This window comes from Eurypyga helias, unplaced genomic scaffold (genome assembly GCF_000690775.1).
Source record: "Eurypyga helias isolate BGI_N326 unplaced genomic scaffold, ASM69077v1 scaffold42520, whole genome shotgun sequence".
In the NCBI taxonomy this organism is placed as follows: domain Eukaryota; kingdom Metazoa; phylum Chordata; class Aves; order Eurypygiformes; family Eurypygidae; genus Eurypyga; species Eurypyga helias.
In genome coordinates, this window is record NW_010228403.1 from 231 (window position 1) to 10,877 (window position 10,647).

A 10,647-nucleotide genomic window follows, 5' to 3' on the forward strand; every position below is an offset into this window, starting at 1 on the left:
CTGAAATAGTCCTATCCTATAATATTTTCTGCTACTCTACTTCTCTTGCTCTGATTTGAATATAATGTTGGCTATTTTAGTATCTATTTTCTAATGTTTTGAGCTTTTAAAATTACTTATAGGCTACTGTGCTTCTTTAAACTGTCCTAATTGTAGGCTGATTGAGTGTGCCAGATGTTGGTGATTGTACAAAGGAACTGGGACTACTGTCTGTAAAAGGAGGATTAGATCAGTGGTATTTTAATACTTGCGTTGATCAAAATGATCACAATGTAAAATTGGCTAACAGCTTGCGAAAAACTCTCACATTTATCTGTCTAGAATTTGTTTGGAATGTTGAAGAGGATTTCAAGCCTGTTCCAGATACCTGGATTCCAGCAAAGGACATAGAGTTCTCTAATGGCAATCCTTTGCCTGACGAAAATGGACATATGCCAGGTACCTATGGTGCAGCACAGGTAAAGTGGAGGTGGGGAGGAAATCCCTTTTTGAAGTGAATTAGAATTAGTTCCAGAGTTAAAAGTAGTAGTTAACATATTCAGAAAACAACTGGAATGTCAGTCACTGACTATCCTTGAAGTCTTTGTTCTTCTGACACGCTGAAAATAATTGCAGTTTGCTGTATAGTTGCAGGGCTTCAGCTGAAGGCACGGTTGTCACGTTTGCATTCCTCTGACATTTCTCCAAGATATGACACAGTTTTTCTTGTTACTCTTTCTCTCTGTAGTTAACTGTAGTGCAGTTTGTTGTTTTTTAAATGCATGTACAGTTGTAGTATGCATGTGATAACTTCAGATGAAGACTTGGGTAAATGCAGTGTTTTCTCATAGGTTGGGTGCCTGTGGAGAAAAACAGTAAGCAGTACTGCTGGCACTCATCTGTTGTAAATTATGAGGCTGAAATTGCGCTGGTACTGAAACACCATGCTGACCCAGGGCTGCTGGAAATCAGTCCGGTGCCATTATCAGAACTTTTAGAACAAACATTGGAGCTTATTGGGACTAACATTAATGCAAATCCATATGGTAAGTTTGTATGGTCTGTTCTTAAATTTTTTCTTTTTTGTTGAGTGACATTTTTGAGTGAAAATTATGTATTTTCTTTGTGTAAGTTTTTTTTTTCTTTTAAAGTTCTAAGCTAGCAATGTCACCTTTTGAGAAGGAAGGAGGAGAAAGGGCGAGTTCAGAGAGTACTCACTTCAGATAGCTGAGTTGTTGTGAGACTATTGATGTCTGTTAAGCCTCTTTCCACCTGCACCTTCTTTAGGAGATACTATAAAAATAGTCTTCAGTGTTTTAAAAAATATTCATAGAATCATAGAATGGTTTGGGTTGGAAGGGCCCTTACAGACCATCCAGTTCCAACCCCCCTGCCATGGGCAGGGACACCTTCCACTAGACCAGGTTGCTCAAAGCCTCATCCAGCCTGGCCTTGGACACTTCCAGGGATGGGGCATCCACAACATCTCTGGGCAACCTGTTCCAGTGCCTCACCACCCTCTCCGTGAACAACTTCTTCCTGATATCTAATCTGAACCTCCCCACTTTCAATTTCAATTTGGACTGGAAAAGTTGTTTTAAATACTACTATTACAATATTTTTTAGATTATTGGTACCTTTCCTTGAGTTTTATTTTTACTTGCTCTTCTGATGCTCTTTAGTCCATTAAAGTAGAAAATGTCATTCGGCCACTTTTTTGAGTCCCTAGAGTTAGCCATAAGTTGCAATTTTTAAATTACAAAATGTTGTATGTTTTTAAGGAGATGTCATTTAAGCTACATTTTTTGGTTGTGGTGTCTCCCTTTGAAAACCTTGTAACAAAGAAACCGTTTGGTCTGAGCACAAGGGAGTTGTAACCTCTGAGCTTAGCTGTTAGGGTAACTTGGAAGGATGCACAGGAAAAACAGTGGTACTTGGCCTAAGCATTTTCTAAGAATGTAGAGGAACTGCAACAAAAAATTCTCATAACTGTATTATCAGATGAAGATTTATCTTGAATGGTCAGTGAAGAGGCAGTGCACTTGTTAACAGCCTGGTGCAAGTATTAATCCATCTTCATAAGGAAATACGCCAGACTTTCGGGAACTAAGATGCTTGTGCTGTTGATCATGATCTGAAGCACAAAGAATTTAGCTGGAAGCTTTATGGCTACTGAGGAGGTGACCACAAGGACAAAGCAGACAACTGCATAAATCTGTCATGTTTATTTTATGTAACTGGAAAGATGCATCAGGAGGAGACAGCTACGTTTGATACTTAAAAGTATATTTAACTGTTCTCTTAAAGGCAGGACAGCATTGTAGTATCTAACAGAAATGTGCCTTTGCAGAGCGCTTTGAAGATAGCCATAATAACAAAAGCAAGGAAAATCTTATCACATGTAACTAGCAGGAAGATTTTTGTTCCTTTTCATAGGATTAGGCAGCAAGAAGCAGCCTGTACATCTTCTTGTACCACATGGAGCCTTTGAAATCAAGAATCCGCCTAGTCTGAAACAAAATGACATACTGTCGTGGTTTGAAGGCTGCAACGAGGGTAAAGTAGAAGGAATCGTGTGGCACTGCCGTGATGGGTGTTTAATCAAGGTAAATGTATAGAGGGACATGTGGAAAGCACTATAATAATTCATAGTGTGTGAAGTAGCGTGAGGTAGTCACACTTAGTTGCCTTTTCCAAATTCTTTAGCAGTAAATGTTCTCCTAGGAAATTGTCCGGTGACAGCAGAATTAGCCAAGCCAGTGAATCACTACCATGGTAACATGTTAAACTGTCATTGATTAAATGCTAATAAATTTAAGTAACTGAGAAATAATAATTTATTGCCTGTCTGTATAGAAATCACTCAATGTTCTAAAGTTTAATTCTTTTATTTAAAAACTAATTTCTTGCAATATTGACTTATAGAACAAGTACCATTACCAAGAATAATTTTTGATCCATTAGCCAGTTTAGATTATTCTGAAGCTGTGGAGGACACCTCGGTACTGGTTTTTCTTTGTGCTTTGTTGTTGCTAATGTTACTCAGATTACTGGCTGGAAGTGCCCTAATGCCGAGGAGGCTAGAATTGAGGCACTCCCACCCCCCAGGCTGGGAACTGGTGGGCTGCTGTATCAGTGTCTCTAAACTGACCTTCTTTCTTTCTGTTTTAGCTCCATCGCCATCACCTCGGTTTACGCTGGCCGCTTGCAGAGACGTACCTGAATTCTCAGCCTGTTGTAATTTCTTTTAATAGAGCTAAGTATGACTGTGACTTTGAACCAAAGAGTTTGTTTCACCATTTTTCAAACTTGGATGGTCAAAGTTTTGACAGGCTCAAAGATATCAAGTTTGGTGCTTGAAATAATTTTTCTCTTGTTCGTTGTTGTATGTGCTGCTTTCCTCTTACTTGTGTCTACTACAGAACTCCTGACAATCTTCTGTCCTAGGCAGCAGCCTGGATACTACACCATTTTAAGTTTCTCCTAAATGACTAATTTTACATAACTAGAGATCTGACAGCCAGAGCAGAGATCTAGCTTTCAGCATGTTTATTTTCCGTTCAGAAACAGGTTCAAAAGTTAAGTGTAACAGTTTCCCAAAAAATCCTTAATTGTAAATAGTATGTTGTCTAACACTGGCTCGTTCTAATAGCTTAGCTGAGGAATGCCATCAGCTGTAGAAGTTCCATAGGTTGCAATTCTGTAAATGTAATTATGATGACACTGTTCTATGTAGGATTTGGATTTAGGATCGAGTTGTTTCTTAACAGTAAAGGATGTATTTCAGGGGGACCAGCGTTAGTCCAGAAGTTTGATATATATATATTTTTTTTTTTTTTAAAGTTGTAACCATTTCTTTTTGGGGAAAACTTCTGTCTTATTTAATTTTGTAAGCTGGAGCATTATGCTATTACTTGAAAACTTAACTAAGCTGTATGTTTTAGGTAATTCCACTATTCTGGGACAGAAAGAGAGAAATAGTGTACTTTATGTAATTTTGGAGACCTGTAGTAATTAGGGAGAGAGGTGACTTGGCTTAGTAACTCCCATGTTCATACTGCATCTCCATGGGGAAACTTCACCAAGGGCATATTAGGTGGCACAGAGATAATAAAGATGAGACTGGACGGTTGTCTGAGTTGGCTTTATTTTCCCTCAGCTATAAAAGTATACATCCAGCTAGGTAAAATATACAATGTGAAAAAATTTTTATCTACAAAAATAACATCAGTTTGGCTGAAACACTGTAACTTGTATTTTCAATTCTTTGTTCTTGCATTCTCTAAAAGTGAGGTAAAAATAACTGGGGACAGACCCAGCACACTGACCCTGAGTCCACAGGTAAGAAGTATGATAGCACAAGGCAGCAAAAATAAATTACATCTTATCAGTGTGGCACTTACCATTCTTAGCATGATTTAACTTGTATCATTCCAAGTTAAAACCAGACAAATAAATATTATGTAACTGCCCCAGACTTTAGTTGCCATACCAATACTAAGGATACTAAACAGTAGCCTCATCAGAGACGGTGCCTAGATTATGCCCTTCAACGCCGCTTTCATCTCTCTAAGATAAATTAATTGTAGTTATTGTTCAGATCCTCAGTTTCTTCAAAAATAGGAAGGGTCGAAGTTTTCTAGCTCTCAGCTTTGTTTCTTCCTGTTAAAAAGACTGAAGGCGTTCCAGCTTTATCCAGAACTGAGGAGATAGATACACGTCAACGCCAGCTTTTCTTTGCCGTAAGAGGCTGCATGATGGGAGTATCATACGCTAAGGGTGTCTGTTGTCTGACCTGGCACAGAGACACTGCACCTCACTACACTGTTAGGGGAAGGTTGAAACCTGGGAACGGCTTTCTGGAGTCTCAGTGAAGCACCAGAATTCCCCCAAGGGATCCCGTGGGAGTGCAAGACCAGGAAGTAGGTAACATCATGGCTACTGGCAGACAGACTGTTGGACAGTGATCTGGCCTAAGGTGAAATCCCACAAGTCTCTCTCCTGTCCAGCTGATTTTCTGCCCTAACAGGGTTGCTGTCAGAGCATCTGTTTTTGTGGGTCCTTTCCACCTCTGTTTACAGCCATTACAGAGTACTTTTGCAACGTCATCTTATTTCAGCCTGAGGTCATCCAGGGGTCCGGCGCTAAGTACTTCTTCCCAAAAAACTGCTCTCCCATCCTTATGCAGGACACAGGGTGTTTATTTGTCTTAACAGCAAAAGCATTGTTTCGTTTTCTTGTCCTTTTCAGAGATAAGGCAGTACAAGAGTCGATATCCAGTTAAAAACCCTTGCCTCAAGGGCGGCAAAATTCTCCTTTCTCATCCACTCTGAATCACAGGCAGGTTTCCTGTGAACCTGGATCAAATTTCACCGCCTCTATCAGTCTGCTCCCTGTGAAACATGCTCGAGTGACATCTCCCTGGCACCCCTGTGCGTAGCTTGGTATTTGAAACGGGTGTAACAGTCATGCTTTTGGGACTGGCCGTGGGCTGGGGGGCTGTTTGCCACAATCGTTTCTGTACGTAGAACACAGGGCTAAACAGCTTGTTTCTAGCAGAGCAAAGAATGCAGTTAAAGTTGTTGGGGCGGTGGAGTGAAGATCTCCAGCTGCACTAGAAAAGGCATCTGAACCAACTGCAGAAGTCCGGATAAATTAAAATCGCACACCGGAGCTGGAAAGTAGAAAGTCGGTGCCATAGAACTGTTGGCTTTGTTCCATACAGAGTGATGCGAGCGGTACCTGCCTCTTGAAGCAACCGGTGGGTAACTTGCGGATAATTCATTGGTTAGAGAGTTGTAGACATCTTCTGTTATTACCGAACAAAACATGATTTTTGGTGCTGAGTTTTATCTAAAAATCTAGAAATGCTGATTGGAAAAGAAAACCCAGTGCTAGCCTTCGAGTTTTCCTCCCTTCTACCGGTGACAGAACCACCCGGCTGACCGCAGTTACCTCTCGGGGCCTTCCGAATGGATCTTTAGCTACGCCTACGTGTCCCAGGGGGTTTTCTGACACAACCTCTGCATGTTCACGCGGTCACACGTGGATTCAGATGCAGCCCAGCTGGAAAAGGCAGGTTGTGTGCTGGCGTTATTCCAGGAAGCACAGCACGTTCAGGCAGCAACGAACACAGAGTTCTTCCTTTACCAGCACTAACCAGAAGGCTACGGCTGATGTGAAGGGAGGCGAGTAACTGGCTACCGTACAGAAGCAGCTTAAGGACACCACTTCTCCACTGGATTCGTATCAGAGACCTGCGGACTGATTCTACATTCTCATATAGGATCACAAATAAAATAGGGATAATGCAAGACCAACTTCAAAAGAGGAAAGAGAAATTATGACAACGAAAGTCTAATTTGTTTGCTAATATTCAAAGAGGAATTAATACTTGTGTTTACCTTCCTTCATTCTCAGTTCCTACCTTGTTAGAATAGATGTTCAGCTCCTGCTGGCACGCTGGCACTTGGCCAAATGCAGCCTCTTCATGGTTTGCTCCAGCTGTACAGTCAGCTTCTCATTTAATATCTCCAAGTTATTCTTCGCTATCCGTAGCTGCTCTCCACTGTCAGCCTCCTGTTGTTCAGTAAAAGCAAAGGTTTGTGGAATACCTGGCCACACATGAAGCCCAGGATTATTTAAAACGACGGCGAGATAGGGTCAGTGGTGATCAGAGGAAAACCACATCCAAGATTATTGGTACTACAGCTTCCTAATTCTGTCCTGGGCTGCTCCTTGGGTGTCTCCTTTCCACTTGTAATTACAAATTGTGCCACAGCAACGTCAGTGGTTGGAAAAGTGCCCATTCCGCGTCAACCATTTAGAAAACCAAAGATCAACGATTGTACCTTTTTCAGCTCTTTATGCAGCCTCTCGTTCTCAGCGATGACCTTTTCCATTCCTTTGGTTTTAGATTCGCACTGCGTGCTCAGCTGGCTCTCCAGACGGAGTTTCATTTTTTCCATTTCAGACTAAATAATGGACAGTTTGTTAAAACGCGCACGTTGCGTAGTAGAAAACATCAGATTCGCACGTTTAAAGCACGGCACCTGGCGCAGCGAGCATAACATTGCATCTTTAATGCAGCCTTAAGTTAAGGTACAGCGTGCCTTTACATGGACCGTGCAGTACGTTATCCTACAATGAACCTCTGCTCTTCCGTCCTACAAAGTTCTTATTTGGTATTTTTGAAACCCTTTTGTGCCAATCAGTGTCAACAACAGGCTTGCTGCTCCATATTCCTACTAACTTGCTTACAAGCTGCTTCCTAAATACAGGAGATAAACCAGTACCTTTAGCCTCTCGTTTTCCTGTTCAAGACCAAGTAATTTCGCATTAGAAACCACAGCTGGAGTTCTTTTCAGATCTTCATTTGTTCTTTGGACTCTCTCTACAACCTTTTTCATCAAAGCAATTGTTTTTTCCAATTCTGGCACTGTCTTTCCACTTTTACCAACCTGTAAGAGAGGGAAAAAAAAAGAAAAGGAAGTAAATAGTTAACATTCTGAGACACTTTATTGCTTATTTTCCCACTGCCGTTTATAAAAAGATGTTTTATATTTTGGTGTGACTTGAACCTAAAGTTTCTTGCACACTTAGCTCCCCAAAATTCACCCCTAAAGTCAACATATCAGTTCCTTCATTTCCTGGGTTAGCCAAGAAAGCTGCAGTTAGTCACAAAATCTGCTGCACTTTATGAACTAAGCTGAAACATTAGGAAACGAAATCAAAGCACCATTTTATTTTTTAGCTTTTCTTGGGAAGCAATTCCTTGATCCAACAGCCTGTGCAATTGCTTGAATGTTAATCCTGCCTGAGGGGAAGAAATGCAAAGAATGGCTGGGAGCTTGAGGGAGGAAAAGAGGGCCCTGTTTGAGCAACCATACTTCTGCTGGACTGAAGTGACAGGAAACTACATCTTCAGGCAGGAGTACATTTTCTCCCTTTCCCAAGGCATGTATTCTCCTTGCAGAGTGATAAACAATCAGTAAATATGGGGGGAAAAAAGCTTTTAAAATCTCCATTTTTCTTCTTTCACTACATTCATTTCCACAGTAGAAAAGCTGTTAAAGGATGTTCAAATGCATTTATTTTCCTATCTTTGTAGTGACGGTTTTCCTCAGCAATAACAATTTAAAGATGCTGCTTCTGGTTCTGGGCCCACGAAGTACCTCCTTTTCTTGCTACAGAGGTAAGGAGCACAGTACAGTGGAAAATAGGGAACTTTTACTTCCCTGGAGGCCTACACGGACCTATAGAGCAACCAAGTTTTGGAAGTGAAAATTTATTCTTTCTTCTCTAAAATAACTGGAGGGATTAGGAGGTTCGTGTTGGTGCACGGCAGAGTTAAGGAAAAGCCTCTGTCAGATCCTGGTGCCTGAAAAGGGAGGAAGATTCAGAATTTCCTGCCTCCTCAGAACCTTTGCATGAAACAGTTTTATAAATTGACTTTCCTTATCCCAAAACTGCCACTGCATAAGAGATGACACACAAGCAGCCCACACAAGGTACAAGTGAAAGAATGGGAAATCCACCGTCTTTCATTCTCCTTGTATATTGAAAGAGCTGTGAAGGCACTTAAGAGCTCTTATTAGGTCAGGTTCATTTAAAAGGTGACAGATAGTTGCACAAGTTAGTGACAAGAGATACTGGGCTCTGATGAAGCCCTTTTTTTCCCTGTAAATTCTGAAATACTGCTCTGTTGAAGTAGCTGGCAGTAGCTAGGGTACAAATGAATGGTGCTGTCTTGCACGGTACAATAAACTTCATGAACAGTAACTTACCCTTTCTGACATTGGCATCAAATCAACAGCCTGTCTTTTCAATCATAAAGCTGTAACTGCATGTGCGTTTACATAAATACATGAATAGAATTTTCATTACGGGGGCCGTGAATCCTATTTTTTGTGCAACAACTTTTCTGAAGATAACTAACCCAAAGCCCATGACAGTGCAGATATTTAATAGTGTAGCTCTAGTCCTAATGGCCTATTAACTGAATTTAACTAATGTATTATAGCACTTTGATAATAAAATAAAGAAGTAAGAACAATTCCTGTTTGCTTTTGGTTGATTTCAAATAATTTAGCTTTAATAAAACATTGCCTTTTTCTAATTCTGATTTCATTGAATTATGATGAAAAATACTGTTACAATACTCACCCCTCTAATGCAGGTCAGCTTTTGTTCAACATCTGCTTTCTCTTTTTTGAGAAGTTCACACGTTTCTTTTAAGTCACTCACTTGGTCCTGCAAAACCAAAGTAATAATCAACTTACTTATATTTCAAATTGAGGTGAACAGTAATAAAATTACAGCTGGATCACTTTGAAAAATATAAACAGAAAGCAATTTCCTATCACGCAGACATTTTTCCTCATTTCTGCCAGCCATTCAACCTTCTCATCTTCATAAAAACCACAAAAAAACTTAACAGTATGTACAGAAAGACAGAGCAATTCCTTTTTCAGCAGTCCCCTACCCTGCGTCGGGGTAAAGGGGACTGAAGGTAAGAAGACGTTACCTTGAGTCTTGGCAGATCTTTATTGGCCTGCTCTAGCTGGAGTCTTAGCTCAACATTTTCAGATGACAATCTTAATTTTTCCTTTAAAAGCTCTTGTTCTCTTTGCTCTTGATCTTCTGACCGTATTCCTGATGTCTTGAGAAAATGGAGGAGAAAAAAAAAATAAGCGGTAATGCACTAATTGTATCAGTTGTAGCTGACAAAAAGCAACAGAATTAGGATTTTTCCCAGAAATAAAATGGATGACAAGTTTTTATCAAATCTGCTCTGACTTAAACTCCTCTTATGTTTTCTAAACTTCCTTAACCTTTAAGGGAAATGTACAAATCAGTATAGACCAGTAAAAATTTTGACAAACCATAATTAACTCTCAGACTATTGGGTAGAGATAAATCTCAAAGCCTGACAGACAAAAAAGGCTACTGAGAGTAGCAAGCTCTGACACTGCACCTGGGAACAGCATCTGATTTCAAGGACATATTCTGATAACATTTATTAAATGGTAAATATGGCAAAAGGAATTTCTCTTAAGGCACACACATCACAGAGCAAGGTGGGAACAGCAGCACAGAACTCTGCTTCTTAGTCTGTTAGTTCCTACAGTCTTAAAAGTCTTCATCCATGGAGGCTAGTAATTTCCGTTACGTAAAGAGTGCTTTGCATAACTTATATTGCCAGTTCAAATCATAACTATGTGCTAAATAGTTAGCCCGACTAGTAAAGAGTAAAACCTTTTGATGATATAATAATCAGCAGCTTTCACTTACGTAATTATGGAATTAACTGTATTAGTTCATCACTAATAATGATAGGAATAAAGGATTTGCTTCAATAAAGCATTTTTTTTCTTGGTGTAAGTAATAACACATCGTAAGTCTCGTGAAGACTGAAGGTCATCAACTGGCTGCATGTATCCCTGGGGTTATCTGTAAACTTTCTGGATCAGAATTTTAGAACTGACTCGTGAGCTGACATGCCCATCACGAAAAACATAAAGGTTTGCTTTACGGGGACTACTTCAGTATCCCTGCGGACCACGCAAGGAAACCTCTGCATTATCGAGATAAGACTATTCTATTTCTACGTAACTTATACAGAAGAAATGCTGGGGGACTGATACAGTATCAAACCTCGGGCATTGC

General features: G+C 40.2%; 1 protein-coding gene across 1 annotated transcript; it reads left to right on the forward strand.

Annotated features, from left to right (window-relative positions):
• Positions 1 to 321: 321 nt before the first annotated feature.
• LOC104503174 (chromosome unknown open reading frame, human C12orf29) lies at positions 322 to 3,339 on the forward strand (the record flags this gene model as incomplete). The annotated part of the gene is made up of 4 exons (XM_010159137.1): positions 322 to 438; positions 831 to 1,025; positions 2,416 to 2,585; positions 3,151 to 3,339. Coding segments are annotated over 4 exons (671 nt in total), but the record flags the coding sequence as incomplete, so codon positions are not given.
• Positions 3,340 to 10,647: the final 7,308 nt, after the last annotated feature.